Source organism: Bombyx mori, chromosome 15, assembly GCF_030269925.1.
Source record: "Bombyx mori chromosome 15, ASM3026992v2".
In the NCBI taxonomy this organism is placed as follows: Eukaryota; Metazoa; Arthropoda; class Insecta; order Lepidoptera; family Bombycidae; genus Bombyx; species Bombyx mori.
This window is the reverse complement of record NC_085121.1, coordinates 1766876-1789501: the sequence shown is the minus strand read 5'-3', so window position 1 is coordinate 1789501 and position 22626 is coordinate 1766876. Positions and strand designations below refer to the sequence as shown.

Here is a 22626-nt window from a genome sequence, read left to right as displayed (position 1 = left end):
CCCCGTCGGACGGATTCCTTTAGTTTGATTTAAATTTATTTTATACAAAAATTTAGGTCTTTTATTTATCGATTGAGGCACAAGAAATCTGCCAGGTCAGCTAGAATTAAATAAAAGATCATGTTTTTGCTGCGATGATATATTAAAGATTGAGATTAAGTACTTACGGAATTTGCTAACTATAATACTATAATAAATATTAGAAAATTCAATACTTTATGTAAAAAATTAGTTTCTCAGGCGAAGCCTTTACGAGTTTCAATTAAATTATAAGCTACAGTTGTATTCATAGATTATACACTTAAATTAAAAGGATTGGCTGCTTGGTTTTATTTACCTACCCAATTTGCCAAATTATACAAAACAAACAACATCAATGGATTTTTTTTCACAGACCACATATTAATATAGATACTATGTTTATGTAGATAAGTCACGTAACCTATTAGCTCTTTTTTAGGCTAAGTTCATATAAACGCGCGATAACGCGCGGTGCGCTACGACCCGCGCGCCAGTTCTTGTACCACGCACGGTACTAGTCCTACATAACTGTTTTGACCTGTTCAGTTTGCAACGCAAGCATTTAGAATATCAAAAGATGCAACTGGCATCCTAAAGTAGTTAACAAAAAATTCTTCGTGTTGTCTCAGGTTGGGATATAAAGTTACAAAAAATGAAAATCTCACTTAAAATAGATGCACCCAGTATCGTCTTTGTTCGCTTCTCCGACGTCTCAGTTTTCGGTATAAAATCCATAATCACATTGCCTCTTCCAAGTTCTATTTTCCAATGTCGATGTCAGACTGTCGCGCGTACATATTCTGACATGTGAACGCTTCGACCGCGCGGTGACGCGCGGTACGACGCTGTCATATGAACTTAGCCTTAATCGTAAGTTTCGGCTGAATCGGCTGATTCATACCTTTATATAGTCTGTGATACATAGTTATTCGTTAATTTCTGATTATTTGGGTAGGTACATAAGTATGTACATAATTTATTCCCATTACAATATGTCTAAAACATTTGTTATTATTTTAAGAGAGTTTTGTGTTTGATTAATTTGAAGTAAAAAAATTGTTTTGTTTTATTTTATTTTTGACTACAGAATTTTTAAAGATTATTAAGGTTAGTCAACATGATTCATAAAATGACGTTTTGGTCGTTTATAGAAAAAGGGCCGTCAAATAGTTAAAATTTACACATACTACACGCGCCATTATATATCTTTAAGTTTAAATTATACTGTATAAGTATTTCATTAATAATTTTGATGCACAGAATCAATAAAAAGTAAATAACAAGCGATGGCTTTGCTGTTTGACGATATAGATGCGTCTCATATGTTGGACGATATAGAGGAAAGTATCGAAGAAGACTTCGAAGCCGAAAATAAGGTAAACAACTATCTAATACTTTTGAAAAAAAAGTAATTTAAAAATTTCACATACCATCAATAACAAACTAATCTAACACAAACTATTGTAGTATTAAATTAGCCTATTTTTCCAGCCAGAGAATGCTTACATATCTACTATGTTCAGATGTCAATCTACGGAAGCCACACACCTTTGCATTATGGATGCGGACCTTAAACTTAACAATGAAAATAACTATGACATAGGGGGTGCATACAGAAAAGATAAGCCAGAATTTTGGTTTTACTACACCACAACTATGTGTCCTAAACATGTTTACTTGTTGAATTTGTTTGTGTGTCATAGACAAAGCGGGACTTTTGCCCTCGGAGTACCAAACTCGAGTGAAATGTCGCACAATAAACAAAGCCAATACAAAGAGACAACTCTTCAAAATAATTTGTCCTGGTATTATTACAAGAGTACATTGAAAGATGAAAAATATTACATCAAAACTTATGCTTTTACTCTCCAAGACTTAAAAAACTTAAGAAATAGTACATTGCTCATTCCTTTGTGTATCAAGATTGATCAAAGCATAGCACTAAATGAGCAAATTGAGAGATCAATCAGATTTGACTTTGATATAGTAACTTCAATTTCAAAGCAAGAAAAACCTGATTATGTTCTAATATCTAAAAGTGGTAAGGAATATCCAGTTCACAAATTAATATTAGCTGCCCAGAGCCCAGTACTCAGAGCAAAAGCACGAGATTCTAAATCAAATTGTATCAATTTGGATACTGACAATGAGGAAATTGAAATTTTACTTGAATTTATATACACTGGAACCCTTAAAGAGCTAAAAGGCTTTTCAATGGCAGAATTAGGTCAGAAATTACTGGAAATATATGATAAATATCAAATAAAGTCTCTGGACACACTGATTCAATTACTTCTAGTAAGAGTTATAGATGTAAACAATGCAGTGGATATGGTCAAGATAGCCATGAATCACAATTTGATGGACCTGAAGCAAACTGTTTTCAAATTTATTAAGAATAATCCACAAGTATTGAAGACTAAAAGCTGGAAAGAATTAAACAATGCAGAAGTGGTTAAAGCTCTCTATCAATTTTCCAACACATAGTACCAACACTATTAAAGAATAGGATAAAATTACTTCATAAATATTAGATTGCAAACAAGTCAAATTCTACAGATTATTGAAAATTTCAACTATTTTTATACTATAATCCATGCTTCTTGAACTAAAATGTGTTTCAGTCTGTGGTGGAATCACTTTATTTGTGAATATGAACACCCAAGTTATACAAACTGCCATACCTCAAGATATTGCTATTTTTTTACGTGTGTGTAAATATTTTTAGATAAAATAGTACAGTGAAATCAAAACATAGACATTCATGTCTATAATAACTGTATTTGAAACTTGAATCATGAATACTAAAGAAAATGCCAAGCTTATAGTACAAAGAACTAAGTTAATATAATAATAATATGTATTATAAATACTAAATTTAGCATTAGGAATTAGGATTGAAACCCCTAAATTCAATCTCAGTTCCTATCCATTGAAGCATATGTTTTATGAATCAGATATTTGGAAAATAATAATTCATTCCTGAGCCATATGCGGTGTATCAGGGTACACAAAAATTCTGTATTAAATTATTACATTGAACAAGCTAATTATTATTTTTGTATTGTACATGCTAGGGAGATTATAAAGTGACGAAAAGTACTATTGAGCCAGTATTGGCAACTCATTCTATTGTTTTTCTAACATACTTTAATTTAATATTTTATATAATTGTTAATACATAAATAAATTATACATAACTATAACAGTCCTTTGTTTTGGTTTAGTGATTAAGAAAAAAAAAGAAAATAGGTACAAACTTCATAGAGTATAATAATATTATTATGTAAACAGCTGAGTACCTACATCATTGATGAATCAACACTGTACATGTGAGAGAGCCCAATATTTTCATAAGTTTTATAAATTATAAACAAAAGGAAATAAACTTTTTTATCATAGACTGGTGAACGAGCTCACTCCCATTATAGTGTAAATTAGTTACTAGAACCACTAACATTGCGAATGCAGACAATCACTTCGAGACATGAGGTCTATGTCCTAATTGCTTAATTTAACTGCTGCTAATACCGGCTATACACTCGTCTCGTTTGCCTCTCATCTCGTTGTCTCGTGTGCCTCTCGTCTCGTTGTCTCGTGTGCCTCTCGTCTCGTTGTCTCTTGTGCCTCTCGTCTCGTTGTCTCGTGTGCCTCTCGTCTCGTTGTCTCGTGTGCCTCTCGTCTCGTTGTCTCGTGTGCCTCTCGTCTCGTTGTCTCGTGTGCCTCTCGTCTCGTTGTCTCGTGTGCCTCTCGTCGCGTAGAAGCTCGACACGAGACCACACCATGTACATACTCGTATCAATTGAACTTCGGATGCCTGTTGCGATGGACCTAGAAGAACCTGACGCAGTTGGCGGACCATTGAGCGAACGATTGTGTACAGGCGCACTCTCGTTTTCACCGCGAGACTGCCCTTTAACTCGAGCGCAAAAATCGACACTCTTTCTAGAGCGAACGAGGAGCCACAAGACGTGACGAGGGTCCCATGTTAGTCTAAGATCCCAGGGCCAGGCCACCAGACGTCACGTATTTTCTGACGAACGAAATGTGGCCGATTGCATAGTTTTAGTATGTACTAAGAGCGCACGCTTACCTGCTAGCTTGCGTAGACGTCCAATTTTCAGGTATCTGGTACTCAAGGTACATAAAAACATTACGTACTTCACGTAAATTCTCAAAGCTGATTTTTACGTATATTTTCGACAATATTCTTAAAAATAAGTTGCCAATACTCCCAGACACTTTCCGTCGGCCGAATTGCTTTGCAGACGCTTTAAAGCTTCAAAATAATTACGTAACTTCACGTAAATTCTGATGCTCCATTTTTATATATGTCCACCAGACAACTATCATAAAAACTCTTACAAAAAAAACAGCCCGATCCAAGGGGCCAATCATCCTCTAAATTCAATTTTAGCACCTCTGTGGGTAAGAGCGCGAGGGCATTATCCACGCGCATGAGACTGAGTGAGACGTGTATTAGGATATATTGACTTCTCTGTCTCTCTCTCTCTCTCTCTCTCTCTCTCTCTCTCTCTCTCTCTCTCTCTCTCTCTCTCTCTTACAGTTGACTCATAATTTTTTTTTTTATTGCTTATATGGGTGGACGAGCTCACAGCCCACCTGGTGTTAAGTTTACTCAGGTTACATGTTACTGGAGCCCATAGACATTTACAACGTAAATGCACCACCCACCTTGAGATTTAAATTCTAAGGTCTCAGTATAGTGATAACGGCTGCCCCACCCTTCAAGCCGAAACGCATTACTGCTTCACGGCAGAAATAGGCGGGGTGGTGGTACCTACCCGTGCGGACTCACATGAGGTCCTACCACCAGTAATTACGTAAATTATAATTTTGCGGGTTTGATTTTTATTACAGGATGTTACTCCTTCACCGTGGAAGTCGATCGTGAACATTTGTTAAGTACGTATTTCATTAGAAAAATTGGTACCCGCCTGCGGTATTCGAACACCGGTGCATCGCTACATACGAATGCACCGGACGTCTTAACCTTTAGGCCATAACGACTTCAATTCAATTCATATTAATTAATTATTAATATTAAAAGAAAATCAGTTAAAATTTAAATAATTAGGTAAATAATTGAAAATTAACTTGAAAAAAATTCTCAGTTGACTACCATAATTCTTCAATTTTATCCTCCCGGGTAAAAAAATTATATATATGTAATTATATATGGAAATTGGTCCTATATAAAAGGGTGCCTGTACTTATGTACTCGTGTAAGAAGTTATACTTTATTTTTATTAAATTTAATTCTTTTCTTTTTTTTTATTTTAAATTTTAATCAATTTGAACAAAAAACGATTCAACAACATCCTCAAACACGCATGTTGGACATCCCTTTTCTTGACATAGTATAAATTCGGTAATTCTCGGTACGGTTCGGACCACTTCGATAAAGCGGCACGACACGAGAACCCTCTCATCGTGGCTGCCGCGCCGCGCCGGTAACTACATTCCCGATCCTGCGGAAAGAATGGAAAGCAGTCGACGTCGCCCCCAACAAGTCATTTCGGATCCTCCCGATCCACTAACGGTGCTTTTAGGTACCTCAAGCACCGGTCACCGTTCTCGTCGAACCCGTCGCTTGCGACGAAGGGCTCGACGAGCAAATTAACCCTCAGACACAGCCCACTGAGTTTCTCGCTGGATCTTCTCAGTGGGTCGCGTTTCCGATCCGGTGGTAGATTCTGCGAAGCACGGCTCTTGCTAGGGTTCGTGTTAGCAACGTCGTCAGGTTTGAGCCCCGTGAGCTCACCTACTAGTTAAGGTTCCGCTGATATAGCCTCTCAAGGCTATCATCACCTTAGGTAGGAAAAAAAAAAGTTCGGAAAGTTCACCTGCGGCTATATTCAGACTCGCCAAGTTACGTCGGTCGTATTGTAATGAGCGATTTAGGGGGCAACTTCATTCTGTTAATTTTGTGTCACGGTGCGCGCGCTTCGTAAAATTTCACTCTCATCAATTTTTCATAAAGCGCCTAAAGAAGTATAACTTTAATTATATGTAACGATTTTTTTCGATTTCGTTAATTATACATAATGATATATAAATTTTAACTGACTTTCTTTTAATTGAATAATTATTTGATACGAGACAACTGTAAGAGAGAGAGATAGAAAGACAGAGAAGTCAATAAATCATAATACCTGTCTCACTCAGTCTCATGCGCGTGGATAATGCCACGGAATAAATAAATTATTTATCTATTCCGTGGATAATTCCCTCGAGCTCTTACCCGCAGAGGTAGGTATTAAAATTGAATTTAGGGGATGGTTGGCCCTTTGGATCGGTCTGTCTTTTTGTAAGAGGTTTTAAAATAGTTGTCTGGTGGACATAAATAAAAATGGAGCATCAGAATTTAAGTGACGTTACGTACCTAATTCTTTTGAAAGCTTTAAAGCGTCTGCAAAGCAATTCGGCCGACGGAAAGTGTCTGGGAGTATTAGCGACTTATTTTTAAGGATATTGTCTAAATTATACGTAAAAATCAGCTTTGAGAATTTACGTGAGGTACGTAATGTTTTTATGTACCTTGATTACCTGATACCTGAAAATTGGCCGTCTAAGCAAGCTAGCGGGTAGGCATGCGTTCTTAGTACATACTACGACGACTTAGTTGAAGTCGTCGTGACCTAAAGGATAAGACGTCCGGTGCATTCGTGTGTAGCGATGCACCGGTGTTGAAATCCCGCAGGCGGGTACCAATTTTTCTAATGAAATACGTACTCAACAAATGTTCACGATTGACTTCCACGGTGAAGGAATAACATCGTGTAATAAAAATCAAACCCGCAAAATTATAATTTGCGTAATCACTGGCGGTCGGACCTCTTGGGAGTCCGCACGGGTAGGTACCACCACCCCGCCTATTTCTGCCGTGAAGCAGTAATGCGTTTCGGCTTGAAGGGTGGGGCAGCCGTTGTCACTATACTGAGACCTTAGAACTTATATCTTAAGGTGGGTGGCGCATTTACGTTGTCGATGTCTATGGGCTCCAGTAACCACTTAACACCAGGTGGGCTGTAAGCACGTCCACCCATCTAAAAAAAAAAAACTAACACTACGCGATCGGCCACATTTCGTTCGTCAGAAAATACGTGACGTCTGCTGGCCCTAGGATCTTACTCTACACACTCGTCCTCGACCTGTCTCGTGGTGTTTCGACGACCGTGTACAGCTGGCGTTTTCCTCATATTGAAACGCATTTTTTTTTCCTACCTAAGCGGATAGCCTTGATAGGCTATTTCAGCGTAACTATAATTAGTAGGTGAGCTCATGGGGATCAAACCTGACGACGTTGCTAACACGAACCCTAGCAAGAGCCGTGCTTCGCAAAATCTACCACCGGATCGGAAACGCGACCCACTGAGAAGATCCGGCGAGAAACTCAGTAGGCTGTGTCTGTGGGTTAACTTACTCGAGCCCTTCGTCGCAAGTGACGGGTTCGACGAGAACGATGACCGGTGAAATGCATGACATTCACGGCAGAATAAACACGGTACAGCTCGTTCTCTGCAGGTGGACGATACAAGCATAGATAATATACTAATTTAAGACCTCAAGCAGCACCTGCACAGCTATGTCGAGGTTGATAACAATACTATTACCCAGTTGACCATTCCAGCGGAGCGCATTTAATTAAGTATGTTCCATTTTTTTATTATTGTAGCACTGCTATAGAATTGTTATCCCCGAATTTGAACTTTTGGAATAATCATGTACCGAAAATAAATAGTCGCACGGTGGAAACGGATTCTTTCCTACACAGACGTCACTATTAAATGGTAGCCTACGACGAAACAAAACGCTAGGAAAGTTTTATTCTTCATTAAAATTTATTACAATATTAATATTTAACATAGGAGTTTAACAGTAACACATTACTGGAATTTTTACTAGAACCTCAGTGATTACTTAAGTGCAGCTCTTTTGTGCCATTTCTGCAACGTCTACAAGTTAGTTTTAAACTGTCACAAATATTAAACTGTTACATACCTCCATTAATATCAAACATCAATAAATAAAATATTGCAGTTCACGGGATTCGGTCCTTTTACACTTCTATGAAAAAAGGTCATACACCACGAAATTTTCATATTACTTAATCATATAGCAGCTTTTACTTACTATATAGTATATAGATGTGAAACACCGACCATTCGAGGAAAAAATTTGACTGTGGACATGAAAATATAGAGATTAATATTTTTCTCAGATCATAGACTAGAGCATCGACAAAATCATTCTATTCATATTCCGTACGCACACACTGAAATTTGCAATTTCTCTCTCCCTCTTTCCAAGAGGTGTATCCTCCCGTCAAGCGTGGCTAATCAAGGCACGAAAAGGTGAGGTTTGTCGTCATTTTATCTCAATATTCCATGATTACTGCGAAAAAAAACACATTAAATCTTTGCCAAATTCGTTAATTTACTGTGAAATTGTGAAAAACAGCTTTGAAGACATAAAATAACAGGTGATAACATAGGAATGCATAAAATTTGTTGTAACAGCAACGTGTGGCGGGTCTGAAGTTTTGATTGTATTTATGTGATTCTTTCGTCCCACATACCTAATTTAATATGATTGTTTTATTAGAAAAATGAGCAGCTCCGAGGAGGTATCCTGGATCGCTTGGTTTTGCACGCTTCGAGGCAATGAGTTTTTCTGTGAGGTGAGTCTCGACTATTCGATCGCTGTAATAAAATGTTACCTTATTGATCGTCATAATATTATATCTTGTGCAGGTTGACGAAGACTACATAAATGATAAATTTAATCTAACCGGCTTAAATGAGCAAGTTCCACATTATAGAGAGGCGCTGGACATGATTCTGGATCTGGAGCCAGGTGATCAGTTAACAATAATTTTCCTTCTCAACTTAATTGTAAAGTACTATTGAAAATCAAATATAAAATGAAAGTTGCAGACATTTTGTTGCATGCCATTATTTAAATAGATTTCTCTAAAACAAAGAACTGTATGTTTCTACATGATTCTCATTTATGAAATTCTGCATTCATCAGAATCATCATAAATGAGAATGTTGTATTGTAAATGTTCATTAAATCTAAATGTTTCAGATGATGACATTGAAGACAATCCAAATGAATCTGATCTGGTGGAACAAGCATCGGAGATACTATATGGATTGATACATGCCCGGTACATATTGACCAATAGGTGAGTTGCATTACATTGTATGTTAATTATTGTCTTTAATACTTTTAATGTAGTATGATAAAACAAATTATAAAAAAAATTAAGTGCATCAATGATAAATAATAGTAATGAGTACTCAAAAGGGGTCTTTACTAAATATTTAAATATTTTTTTTTATATCCCAAGATAATAACTTAACTTAAGCTACACTACATTTCCAATGCCACAGTCATATAACCGACTAGGGTTATTGTTGTCCCCACACAACGTGGTCTCGCCTTGTCGTGGCGGTGGGGCTTAAGCGTGCACCCCGATACCGTGGAGCAGCGTTGTCTGCACAGGGGTGGCGTGAACTAAGAAGACTGCACACCGTGTTCCCTTTTCCCACCTTTGCTAAGCAAAGGGTGCGTGAAGAGCGAAGAGGGCTCCCTTCTGGAGCCTCTTGTATGCTAGGCCATGTCCCCGGCGGTTCTCTGGCTGTTAAAGGGGAAGGCCCTCCAGAGGGGGGTACCGGTACGCCGGCGTGGCCACAACGTGGTCAGACGTGTGGGTCTGTCAGTAATGGTAGACCCACGTGGATGAGAAGTGAACCGGAGGGCACTCCCTTCCGGTCGCTGGTCGTCATGTCCCCGGCTGCCTCTTGGTGGCTACAGGGGAAGGCCCTCCAGAGGGGGGTACCGGTTTACCGGCGTGGCTTCGTAGAAGCATACCGTAATCCCTACCGAGTAGGAGGCGGGGGCCGCTGCCTAGCAGGGGCCGCGAGGATGCGAACCTCTATAAAAAATGCCCTAATCTTAAGCTTGTGACGTGTCCGGTGATGAGATGAGTGGCTGGAGGGAGTCCAGTCGTGAGGACCGTCCCAGGGGACCGACCCCTGGTTAAATAAAAAGGAACAAATATAATGATGGCAAACTTAAAACAAAAATTACCCCAGGAGGGTACCACCTTAGGTGGAGAATCCCTCCGTGCTTTCACCTCGGTGGGAGCACGCTGCCCCGCGTATTCTGGGGGGGGCAAAGAATGCCATGATGAAGGGGGCTGTGCGACGGGCAGCGGAAAACCCGTCGAACCGAGGTGTGCCAGCGCTGGCTCGACGCGTTCTGCGCTCGTCAGCGACGGCGAAACAGTTGATCCGAAAGGGACAGCCGCCAAGAAGATCAGGCGGAAGAGGAAATCCTGGCGAGTTTCCTCTCGTGAGGGGGTAGGGGAGCCAGCATCGTCCTCTGGTGCGGATGCCCCGCCGGAGAAAGTGCTGGTAGTCTCCGATGCGGCATCTGCTGCAGAGGAGATGCCGCCCCCTAAAGGAAGACCCGCCCGTAGAAGGGGCGCGCCGTCACCGGCGCCATCATCAGTGTCGATGTCTGTCGCCTCACTGGACGGGCAGACGACGGAGGAGGAAGAGGGTGGCCTTCAGGACCCTGCCTTGGTCATAGACAGGGCCATGAAGACCATCAAAACCTATGCGGCCAACGGCACCAAGACCAAAGCCGCTGGCCGTAAACTGCGAGAAGTGGTCTCGCAAGTCTCGAAGGTTCTGCCTTCGGTTGCTTCTGCCAATGACCAGGTAGTGCAGCTGAGGGCGGAGAATTCGAGGCTTCGAGCACAGCTTCAAGCACAGCAGCAGCCCAATGATGGCGCAGCGACGCCTTGGGTCGCTGGAGCCCCTCGAGGTCCCCGTCCCCCGGCGCTGACTGGCGACCGATGGCCTGTGCTGCCGCCACCGCGTGTGGCACAGCAGAGGCCGCGTCTCCCGTCGCCGCGCTCTAGGGAGACGACCGCTGCCGAGCGACAGCAAGCACTCGCGGGGCCACGGATGTTGGCTCCGCTACAACCAACAAACTTCAGCCTGGAAGAGGTCATCAGCCGCACCATCCAGGCTGTAATAGAAAGGCTGGGCGGCAGGTTGGCGGCTCTCGAGGCGAAAGTCCCTACCTCGGCTGACGCTAGGCGGCCGGCGGTGTCGGGTGCTTTGGCCGCTCGTCCTGCTCCCGTACGGGCTCCAGTCACCAGGTCGGGCCCGGGACGGGATAGAACCAAGCGAGGGGGTCGCGCTAACGCGAAGCCCTCACTACAAGCACCCCAGTCCCGCCCGCTGCCTCCGCCCCCGTCAGATATGGATGAGGGGTGGAACGTGGTGGCCCGGCGGGGTACCAAAAAGGCCCCACCGGCAGCTCCTCAAACGAGTAGAGCGCCGGTGGCCATGGTGGCTCAGGGTGCACCCCAACAGGGTCGAGCGCCTGTAGCCGCCAAGAAAAACAAGAAGAAAAAGAAGTTGCCGCGCGCGCCTCGGTCGGCGGCAGTGGTTCTTACCCTACTGCCAGCCGCTGAAGCCAAGGGCATGACATACAGAGATGTCATTGCCCGGGCGCGTGCGGCAGTTGACCTGGGCGAGATCGGGGCGGAGGAGGAGGGCCTCCGCTGCAGGCAGACGGCCAACGGGGCCAAGCTGCTAGAATGTCCCGGTGCCGATAGTTCCGGCATCGCGGAGCGTCTGGCGGCGAAGCTCCGTAAGGTCCTGCCTGAGGAGGAGGTACGGGTGCACAGGCCGGTAAAAATGGCCGAATTAAGAGTAACCGGCCTGGACGACTGCACCACCAGGGATGAGGTGACGGCGGCCGTCGCTGCCCAGGGCAAATGCGCACTGGAAAATGTTACAGTAGGCGAGCCGCGCCGCGGTTATACCGGGGCCAGCTCGGTATGGGTGCGTTGCCCGGTGGAAGCGGCCGCCTCCCTGGCTGCTCCTCCTCCCGGGAGACCTTCGGGAAATCCGGGCATGCTGCGCGTGGGCTGGATAGCGGCCCACGTGCACTTGCTTGAACCACGCGCCTGGCGATGCCTCCGGTGCTTTAGCACCGGACACGGCCTCGCCAGGTGCACCAGCTCGGTTGACCGCAGTGGTCTGTGTTTCCGCTGCGGCCAGCCGGGACATAAAGCGGCGTCCTGCACGGCTGCCCCGCATTGCGCTCTGTGTGCTGCGGCCGGGCGCAGGGCAAGCCACCGAACGGGAGGCAAGGCGTGCTTTTCGTCCGGTAATAATACCGAACGCAACCGGCGCCGCAAGTCAAAGCGTCGGCAAAACAGAAGGTTGGCCAGAGGAGCACTGGCCAACGCTGTAATCCCCGCTGCGGTGCCGGTGCCGGAGGGCGGGGGCAGTGGTGAAGGGGAGGGGGCGATGGATGTAGTCCAACAGTAATGGACCGCACCTATCGCTTCCTCCAAGGAAATCTGAATCACTCCGCCAGAGCTCAGGACATGCTGTCTCAGAGCATGGCGGAGTGGTCCATAGATGTGGCTGTGGTCGCCGAGCCGTACTTCGTTCCCCCGGCAAATGATTGCTGGTTTGGGGACGATGGCGGCCTGGCGGCCATAGTCATAAGAAGAGACGCGGCGATCCCCCCCCTGGCGATGGTGACCAGGGGCCAAGGTTTCGTCGCGGTGCAGTTGGAAGGGACCGTCGTGATCGGGGCGTACTTCTCTCCAAACAGGCCTACTGTCGAGTTCGGGCATTTCCTGGGCGGGATCGGGGCGATTGCTCGCCGCCTCGCTCCCCGTCCAGTGATTCTCGCGGGGGACCTCAATGCGAAGTCTGTCGCATGGGGTTCCCCCCGCTCGGACGCTCGTGGTAGGCTGCTGGAGAGGTGGGCGAACGTGGCCGGCCTCTGTTTGTTGAATAGAGGTTCGGTTGCGACGTGCGTGCGGTGGCAGGGCGAGTCTATTGTGGACGTTACGTTCGCAAGCCCGGCCATCGCGCGCCGTATCCGCGACTGGAGGGTCTTGGAGGGGGCGGAGACACTGTCAGATCACCGATATATTCGGTTTGATCTCTCCGCCCGCTCCGCAGTCGCGGACGTCCACAGGGACCACCCCCATGGTGCGTCCCGGTCATTCCCCAAGTGGGCACTGAAGCGCCTGAATAAGGAGCTCCTGATGGAAGCCTCTATGGTGGCGGCGTGGGCGCCCATGCGTCCACACCCGGTCGAGGTCGAGGGCGAGGCAGGGTGGTTCCGGGACACGATGTGTCGCATTTGTGATGCGTCGATGCCCCGGATTGGCCCTCGACTTCCTAATCGCCAAGCGTACTGGTGGTCGCCCGAAATTGCGCAACTCCGCGTGGAGTGCGTTCGGGCGAGGCGCGAGTGCGCCAGGCATCGCCGCCGCCGCCTGCCGCGACGCAATGATCCGGTTGCATTCGCGGCGGAAGAGGTCCGGCTGCACGGCGCATTTCGCGTCGCGCAGAGGGCATTGCAGCTGGCCATCAGAAGAGCCAAGAACCAACACATGGAGGGTCTCTTGGAGACGCTGGATGAGGATCCGTGGGGGCGGCCCTATCATATGGTGCGCAATAAAATGCGCCCATGGGCCCCCCCGATCACGGAGCGTCTCCAGCCTCAGCAGCTGCGGGACATCGTCTCGGCGCTGTTCCCGCAGGAGCGGGATGGATTTATCGCTCCCGCTATGGACACGCCGCCGGAATACGACGGTGAAGTCCCTGCTGAGGTGCCCCATATAACGGGGGCGGAGCTCCGTGTGGCCGTACGCAAAATGTGCGCGAAGGACACTGCACCCGGCCCGGACGGCGTCCATGGTCGGGTTTGGGGCTTGGCTCTTGGTGCCCTGGGGGACCGACTCTTGAGGCTTTACAACTCCTGCCTCGAGTCGGGACGGTTTCCTTCATCGTGGAGGACGGGCAGACTCGTGCTGTTGAGAAAGGAGGGGCGCCCGGCGGATACCGCCGCCGGGTACCGTCCCATCGTGTTGCTGGATGAGGTGGGCAAGCTGCTGGAACGTATTCTGGCAGCCCGCATCATCCAGCATCTGGCCGGGGTGGGACCCGATCTGTCGGCGGAACAGTATGGCTTCCGAGAGGGCCGCTCAACCGTAGACGCGATCCTTCGCGTGCGGGCCCTCTCGGAGGAGGCCGTCTCCAGGGGCGGGGTGGCCCTGGCGGTATCACTCGATATCGCCAATGCGTTCAACACCCTGCCCTGGTCCGTGATAGGGGGGGCGCTGGAAAGACACGGAGTGCCCCCCTACCTTCGCCGGCTGGTGGGTTCCTACTTAGAGGACAGATCGGTCACGTGTACTGGACATGATGGGATCGTGCACCGATTCCCGGTCGTGCGCGGTGTTCCACAGGGGTCGGTGCTCGGCCCTCTTCTGTGGAATATCGGGTATGACTGGGTGCTAAGAGGTGCCCTCCTCCCGGGCCTGAGTGTAATCTGCTACGCAGACGACACGTTGGTCGTGGCCCGGGGGGGGAGTTTTGCTGAGTCTGCCCGTCTTGCTACCGTTGGGGTGGCGCATGTCGTCGGCAAAATCAGGAGATTGGGCCTCGACGTGGCACTCAGTAAATCCGAGGCCATGTGGTTCCACAGGCCCCGGAGAGTGCCACCTATCGATGCTCAAATCGTGGTTGGAGGCGTCCGTATTGGGGTCGGGGTGCAGTTGAAGTACCTCGGCCTCATTCTAGACAGTCGTTGGACCTTCCGTGCTCACTTTCAGAATCTGGTCCCTCGTTTGTTGGGGGTGGCCGGCGCGTTAAGCCGGCTTCTGCCCAACGTCGGGGGGCCTGACCAGGTGACGCGCCGTCTCTATACAGGGGTGGTGCGGTCAATGGCCCTATACGGGGCGCCCGTGTGGGGCCAGTCCCTGGCCGTGGGGGTAGCAAAGTTGCTGCAACGGCCGCAACGCACCATCGCGGTCAGGGTCATCCGCGGCTATCGCACCATCTCCTTCGAGGCGGCGTGTGTACTGGCTGGGACGCCGCCTTGGGTTCTGGAAGCGGAGGCGCTCGCCGCTGACTATCAGTGGCGGGCTGACTTTCGTGCCCGGGGCGTGGCGCGCCCCAGCCCCAGTGTGGTCAGAGCGCGGAGGGCCCAATCTCGGCGGTCCGTGCTGGAATCATGGTCCAGGCGGCTGGCCGATCCTTCGGCTGGTCGTAGGACCGTCGAGGCGATTCGCCCAGTCCTTGTGGACTGGGCGAATCGTGACAGAGGACGCCTCACTTTCCGGCTCACGCAGGTGCTCACTGGGCATGGTTGCTTCGGTGAGTTCCTGCACCGGATCAGAGCCGAGCCGACGGCAGAGTGCCACCATTGTGGTTGCGACTTGGACACGGCAGAGCACACGCTCGTTGCCTGCCCCGCATGGGAGGGGTGGCGCCGTGTCCTCGTCGCAAAAATAGGAAACGACTTGTCGTTGCCGAGTGTTGTGGCATCGATGCTCGGCGACGACGAGTCGTGGAAGGCGATGCTCGACTTCTGCGAGTGCACCATCTCGCAGAAGGAGGCGGCGGGGCGCGTGAGAGACGCGCAAGCCCGCCGCCGTCGAGCGGGGGCCAGGGAGGCGGATATCGCCCAAGCCCTGGCCCTCTAAGTGTTTCGGGTCCCCTTTACACGTCGGTCTGGGGACCGGCAAAGGGGGCCTAAGAAGACGACGTGCAAGCTGCTCTGCACGCGTTTTACGCAAGAGCATCCGGGTGATGGAAGGCCGGCTATCCTCGACCCACGCTGGTTTTGATCCAGCGGGGTATTCCGTAGGATAACCCATTCTAACCGGCGCCATCTAGGCGGGCTCCGGATAGCCTGCCGACCGAGAGGGCTGGTGGTCGTGGCGCCGACGACCACCGGTCCGGCGTCCCGAGGGGGAGGGTGATGGGAGAGATGTGCTCCGCACTAAACGCTTCACTTTCCCCCCTTTGCCTTTTCATGGGTTCTGTCTCATGCGAGGTTCGGACGCGGGTTGTTGAGCGACAGGAGGTTTTAGTCAGTTCGACTCCGACATGCCCCGCCCTTCATCCCCAGGGGAGGGCGGAAGTCCGGCGATTTCCTCCTGACCAAAAAAAAAAAAAAAAAAAAGGGTTATTGTTGTAATAAAATTTCACAAATTTCTGGTACAACAAAACTATAACAGTACAAGTCTACAGGTACTACTGGAAAAAAATGGTTCCTATCTTTTTTTGTTTAGAAAATGGAATTTAAAAACTGGCTTAAATAGTTACCAGAGTGCTTAGATATCAAAATTTGAATGCTACTTATCCCTTAAAGATGAGAAGTCAGTTTAAATTGCATAGTATATAGGACGGTCCCACTTACCAAACTGGAACACATTACTGCTCTGCAGCATAAATGGGGAGAGTTGGTGGTACCTGTGTGAACTCACAAGATGCACTGGCACTGTTATTCCTTCAGGGTGGTGGTAGTAATAGTTTAGATACGTAATTTATTTTAAAAAACAATTGGTACTTTCTTGTGGCGTATCAGGACCAACATAATCACATAGCTCAATACAAGTACATCAGGTTTCAGGTCAAACCAACCATAACATCTTATATGTGTGTATTTGTTTGTAGGGGCATTAGTCAAATGTTGGATAAGTTCCAGTCTGGGGATTTTGGATATTGCCCACGTGTATACTGTGAATGCCAACCTATGCTGCCAATTGGTAAGTGTTAGAATTTTATATTTACATGACTGCAAAAGGAGGGTAATATTTTTTTACAGATTATCTATATATCATCGACTCTTTAGCACGCTCTACCCTATCTACCTATCAGCTGACAATCATCCACTACTTGACAAAGGTCTTCCTCAGTACACCCTCCCAACAACAAGTGTTAGTTGGTGATCTCTAGTATAACACTGAGAATGTGGGGCTTGCTCGTTCTTCAATGAGTCCCCTAGATGCCTTATACAACACCCTAGAAAAGGTATTGCTTTCCCATGTTGGTACCATACAGCCAAGCCAGCCAATATGTGGCATGTTTTAAATAATCACTATATATCACCTCAGACACAGTAAATAAACCTGTTTGTCAGTTGAATATTATGCCCGAAGTGGGAATCAAACCCACGACTGTTGACCCACTACTGAGCGGGACTAACTTTTTAGAAGTTTCTGAATCTCTTCATTACCCTGATTTAGGTTTGTCGGACGTCCCCGCCGAAGCGATGGTGAAGCTGTACTGCCCGCGCTGCATGGACGTGTACACGCCCAAATCCTCGCGCCACCACCACACCGACGGCGCTTACTTCGGCACCGGCTTCCCGCACATGGTGTTCATGGTGCACCCCGATAAACGACCAAAACGACCTGCCTCTCAATTCGTACCAAGGTAGGCGAATTCTTTTCATTAATACAACTAAAATTCATAACAATTGTTTGTCATAACAGTCGTCCTATCTACTATGCAAATTATTACTCACATTGTTGTATTATATTAAAAATGAAGATACCCACCCATCTTTTCTCAATTTACACAATACCACTACCACTGAAGGCAGAATCTACCATGAGAACATGATAAATGTGTAAAACATCAATAATTTATACCTATTAATAGATTTCATTTATATGGAGTAGTTTTTCTTAAAATAATTTCGTGTTGTTTGTAGCTTTGTTTTGTTTCAGACTATACGGGTTCAAGATTCACCCGCTCGCCTACCAAATCCAGCAGGCGGCTGCGAACTCCAAGCCGCCGCAGCGCAGCCTGTCGTACAACAACGGTAAACGTTAGGCCTCAGCCGCGCCGACTCAACACACATCGCGGAACATTTTGGATCCGATCGTAAATGTTGCAGTCGGAATCACGTACATTTAATTGTCCTTAGGAATAGGAACTATAATGTTAAGATATTGATAAGAATTTCTAAAAATATACGAGCATGGGTAACGCAACGTTATATAAAATGGGATTAATTTTTTCAATAAAATTTATTGTTATTTAACTTTACTTCATAAATATGTATTAATAACATGAAGTTGAATAGAGATGTTTCTAGTAATTTGTGTTAGTTTCAATCATATTCGAGATTATGTGATTAGACACGTTGCTATAACTAAAGAAACAATAGAAACAAATATTACTGCACAATAAAAATATATATCTATCTTACCTTTTATAAATAAGGCTTTGTTAATTTCAGTTTGGCCAATAATTCGAATCTTTATTTCGGTCCAAAATGTTCCGCCTACGATATATTACGATAAACGCCAATATGAATAATAACCCGAAAGCCTGCATAATCAAAGGATTACATTAGTCTTCGAATAAAAAAGAACGTTTGCAGCCTAGTTGGAGAATCATAACATAATAACTAAAAGCTATTTTGATTTAACGCATAACCATAATTCATGAACTTTTAAACCGAATTCACCGCGCCCAAACTATATTTTAGTTCTGACGACAAATTGATACTAGGCGGCACGTTTCTGCACACCGATAGCCACCACATATGGCTTTTTAGTTTTGTACTAGAATCCGCAATCTGCCGCAAACCTCACAGACCGTTCATTTACGTCAGACACTAGGATTTTAGACTAGATCTAGACATGTTTTTCGTACATGTACGCTGGTGGTAGCCAAAAGGGCTATTCCAGCTATGCGTGAACGGGGATCTAGACACTAGAATAAAATGTTAAATTAAGAATAAATCTTTACCTACAAAGTTAATTTAGGAGGGTAGCTTCCTTGAATAAAAATCAAAAAATGTCAAGCCAACACGGCTGATTTAAAATAATAATATTCTTTAAAAACAAAAACAAGTTTTTTTAACTTCACAAACTTAGATATTGCTCCTACAAAACAAATGTTATTGCATTATTAGTTAATACATTAAAACATATTTTTTTTTATTTATTCCACATGGCAAGTAATTATTGGAGAGTTGTTATTCCACTCTATAACAACGTCAATAACAAGAGTGGCACAGGCTGTTTCTGTATTCACTAATTATATATAAATCAGTTCTTATTGCTTAGTAGTAGTTTGTTTAAAACCATTTGTTTTAAACACAAATTGTCCTGATAGTAAACGCTTGATGTGTTATATTTTCAAATAATCTTGTATCTCAAATCATTACAGGATAGTTCATTGTGTAAAAATATGAGCCTAGATTTGGTATAATTCAAGTAGCCTTTTGTACTCAACATGTAGAATATATTTTGACTCATTGCACACTGTCTCATCTTTTTTTATACTTTTGGGTAAATTTTATAATTTTTAGTTTTATTTTTTATAACAGGATTAGTAGGATGAATAAAGTAGGTAAGTAGGTACATATTGGAGCAGTCCATATTATCCACGGGGGGGTTTTATGCATTATTTTGCCCTTGTATTGGTTCCAATTATCAATAAATATTAAGATTATTATTGGCATTTTTCTTGCTTCCCCTTGCATGTCAACCATCCTTCTGCTATTCATAGATAAAAGCACTTACCTTGGTAACTTGTATAGATTAAACAAAATAAAGCTATATGTTTAAATGTGCTGATTTTTTTTAAAAGGTTCCAAATTCGAAATTGAGCAAAACATATTTACATTGATGTTTTAAATAAATGAAACTAGCAATAAACTAATTAACAATACGAAATATGCCGAACTAACATTTTAATAAGAAAATGTTTGTTTGCTGCAGAAACGAAGACATCAAGTAACATTCCAAAATGATTTAATAAACGACGTGAGCTCAGCAGACGGCCAGTGACGCCGGCAGCCACTGACATACAATATGCTGACAGCTGTATTCTTAAAATAATTGTATTATTATCTTTATTTACATTTTATAATGTTAAACATATTTCAAGCTAAAGTTTATTTTACGTTTCTGTAATTAATATTTTTGTTAATGTTCTTTCTATTTGTGTAAATAGGTTATTAATAATGAAATAACTTTTGACAATAATATTGTCCTTTATTACATTAAATGGTTATACCACAAACTTGTCTTAGACAATAAAATATATTGACACTGCCACATACACATACTTTAAATTAATTTTATTAGAAGACCAGTAAATAAACAGAAAGTGGACACTTTCTAACAAAATAGGGTAAAAATTTAGGCCTAGTCTTCATCAACAAGGTAAGTGAAAAGTTCTCTTACTAATTCTGCATTAGTGATGTCTTTGAAGGTGTTTACTTTTAAAGTGTCTTTGTTCTTTTTAATGAACTTTAGCGACTCTGCCTTCAAATAATTAGAATCATACATATCTGCCATTGCTAATATATAGAATGCATTTTCTATTGTCAGCTGTTCAGCAAGTGCACACTGAGAAAGATGTCTTAAGCCTTTTAGATTGTATCTGTCAGCTATCATTAGCAGGTTGACAAAGTCGGCATTTTCTATATTTTTTAGGTAACCAGTATATAGATATTCTATCAAGTATTTCAAATCTTCTGCAGTCACGTCTACAAGTTTTACCAACTGCTTCTGACTCTCAATTGTCTCTTCCCTGAACATCGCTTTGAATACATCACTATGTGCAGCCAGAATGGCTTTATGCACTCTGAATTTTTCTCCATCTTCAGACACTAAAGTAAAATCTGCATCCTCCAAATTTTTGAGTAATCCTTCAAAAGTATGAACTGTTAACAATTTATCAAAAACATTCAGATTCAGTATTTTCGGACTGGGAAATGCAATGGCTATGTACAGGGATTTATTTTTCATGAATCCAACATCAAGATTAGAGAAATTGTATGTGCTTACATATTCTAAGCAACCTAGCTCTGGTTCACCTTCAATTTGTGTGGAATGACTGTTTTCTCTGGTGTTTTCAAATTTATATTCCTTTAGTGACTTTGTTAACCGGACTATTTTTTGTTTTTTGTCAATTTCCATTTCACTGCCATGACTAATACTTATAGAGAATGATCCTTCACAATATCTTTGGATGAATATATGCAGCAGGAATATATCGCCTACTTGTTCTGTTTTACTTGTGAACCAAAAATCTGGTAAATCCTCTAAATAATATGTACCTCCAATGTCATAATAATTAGGCCTGTGGAATTTCTGATAAACATTTTCAATACAGAGCCATTTTGCATCGCATGTTTTACAAGAACGATGGCCCAAAACTATATCTCTATTTTCCTGTGAAATTTAAGACAAAATTTTAACAAAAAAGAAAATTAAACAAAAAAGGCTGAGTAGCATAAATTGAAATCAACGCATGCAATATGCATTACGAAAGAAAACTTAATAATGACTGCTCAGAAATTCATAAACTTGAAATGGAAATCACATGAGAAACACTAGTTGTCAGATAAGAAAGAATCATATAAAATGTTTACTCGGAAAATAGTTCTGAGGTAGCACATAAAAAATAGACGAATTGAGAACCTCGTTTTTTTAGTCGGTAAAAATTTCGTTGAATCATGCAATCATTGCACGTAAAACTAGCTCGCACATTTCATTTTATAAAAACAAATTATTGTTTTTGTTACAATGACACACACAACTTACTTCTTTAGGAATACCAGAAGACGACGTTTGGGCTTCGTTATTTAATTGCTCCATTTTCTCGTTTACTCACTAAAAATTGGGTTTGTAGTAGTAGTAGTTCTATTTTTTCAACTGGAAAGGCAAAGGTATCACAGCATACAACCTATTTTTTTATATACTTAGTCTGGCCATAAATACTATTACAATTTAAATAAACAAAATATTGCATTTGAATTTGGAATTTGTCATTTTTATAATAATATGATTGCTCATTATGTTTTCTCATTTTGGCGCCAATACATTGCACAATATTTTGCGATATTAAAATGGAGTGGGGTGATAAAGAGAACCGAATCGCTGTGATCGCATTACACAAAGTAGGCATTCCCGATCCTGCGGAAAGAATGGAAAGCAGTCGACGTCGCCCAAAACACGACGAACCCGTCGCTTGCGACGAAGGGCTCGACGAGCAAATTAACCCTCAGACACAGCCCACTGAGTTTCTTGCCGGATCTTCTCAGTGGGTCGCGTTTCTGATCCGGTGGTAGATTCTGCGAAGCACGGCTCTTGCTAGGGTTCGTGTTAGCAACGTTGTAAGGTTTGAGCCCCGTGAGCTCACCTACTAGTTAAGGTTACGCTGGAATAGCCTCTCAAGGCTACCAGCTTAGGTAGGATAAAAAAAAAACAAAGTAGGTATGGAGCCAAATGCAATTTTTAAAACTCTCCATACGCTTGGTATTAGTAAAATGTTTGTGTACCGGGCTATTAATAGGTGCAATGAGACCTCCTCTGTTTGTGACAGAAAAATATCTGGCAGTCTACGTAGTGTTCGTACGAAAAAGGTGGTCAAAGCAGTAAGGGAAATAATTCGAAGAAATCCTGTCCGAAAACAAAAGATTTTATCTTGGGAGATGAAGATAGCACCTAGGACCATGTCGCGTATTTTAAAAGATGACTTTGGACTTGCAGCCTATAAGAGACGTACTGGTCATTTCTTAACTGATAATTTAAAAGAGAATAGGGTGGTAAAATCGAAACAACTACTGAAGCGGTACGCAAAGGGAGGTCAGGGAAAAAATTTGTTTACGAATGAGAATGTTTTTACAATTAAGCAACATTTAAACAAACAAAATGACCGTATTTATGCTCAAAGCTCTAAGGAAGCTTCCCAATTAGTCGACAGA

At 44.0% G+C, this 22626-nt stretch overlaps 4 protein-coding genes and 1 long non-coding RNA gene across 11 annotated transcripts in view; 2 read left to right on the top strand and 3 right to left on the bottom strand.

Moving 5' to 3' along the window:
* The window catches only part of LOC101742505 (uncharacterized), a 28338-nt gene extending 27347 nt beyond the window's left edge, over positions 1–991 (bottom strand). For both annotated transcript variants that reach the window (XM_062672392.1, XM_021349629.3), the window contains exon 1: positions 687–991. The gene's annotated coding sequence lies outside the window, so the exon portion shown is untranslated. The remainder of the gene's footprint in view (positions 1–686) is intronic.
* Positions 826–3227, top strand: LOC101745289 (uncharacterized). 2 transcript variants are annotated; one of them, XM_004928605.5, is made up of 3 exons: positions 826–984; positions 1282–1397; positions 1513–3227. In XM_004928605.5, exons 2-3 carry the CDS (start codon positions 1308–1310, stop codon positions 2506–2508), a joined length of 1086 nt encoding a protein of 361 aa, XP_004928662.2. In that variant the 5' UTR covers positions 826–984; positions 1282–1307; the 3' UTR covers positions 2509–3227. The 2 variants fall into 2 exon arrangements, with proteins under 2 accessions (XP_004928662.2, XP_004928661.2); XM_004928604.5 differs by having other exon boundaries at positions 905–1128.
* A 2041-nt stretch (positions 3228–5268) lies between these two features.
* LOC119629586 (uncharacterized) lies at positions 5269–8185 on the bottom strand. Its single transcript, XR_005245555.2, has 2 exons — positions 8047–8185; positions 5269–5513 (listed from the first exon to the last, which is right to left on the bottom strand). It is a non-coding gene; the product is annotated as an uncharacterized LOC119629586 (long non-coding RNA).
* Ck2b (casein kinase 2 beta subunit) lies at positions 7831–19934 on the top strand. Of its 5 annotated transcripts, none has more exons than XM_012692291.4 (8): positions 7831–8399; positions 8650–8725; positions 8799–8901; positions 9136–9235; positions 16566–16657; positions 17138–17327; positions 17624–17718; positions 19631–19934. In XM_012692291.4, exons 2-8 carry the CDS (start codon positions 8654–8656, stop codon positions 19660–19662), a joined length of 684 nt encoding a protein of 227 aa, XP_012547745.1. In that variant the 5' UTR covers positions 7831–8399; positions 8650–8653; the 3' UTR covers positions 19663–19934.
* Positions 19886–21619, bottom strand: LOC101745828 (uncharacterized). Its single transcript, XM_004928607.5, has 2 exons — positions 21464–21619; positions 19886–21091 (listed from the first exon to the last, which is right to left on the bottom strand). Exons 1-2 carry the CDS (start codon positions 21515–21517, stop codon positions 20060–20062), a joined length of 1086 nt encoding a protein of 361 aa, XP_004928664.1. The 5' UTR covers positions 21518–21619; the 3' UTR covers positions 19886–20059.
* Positions 21620–22626: the final 1007 nt, after the last annotated feature.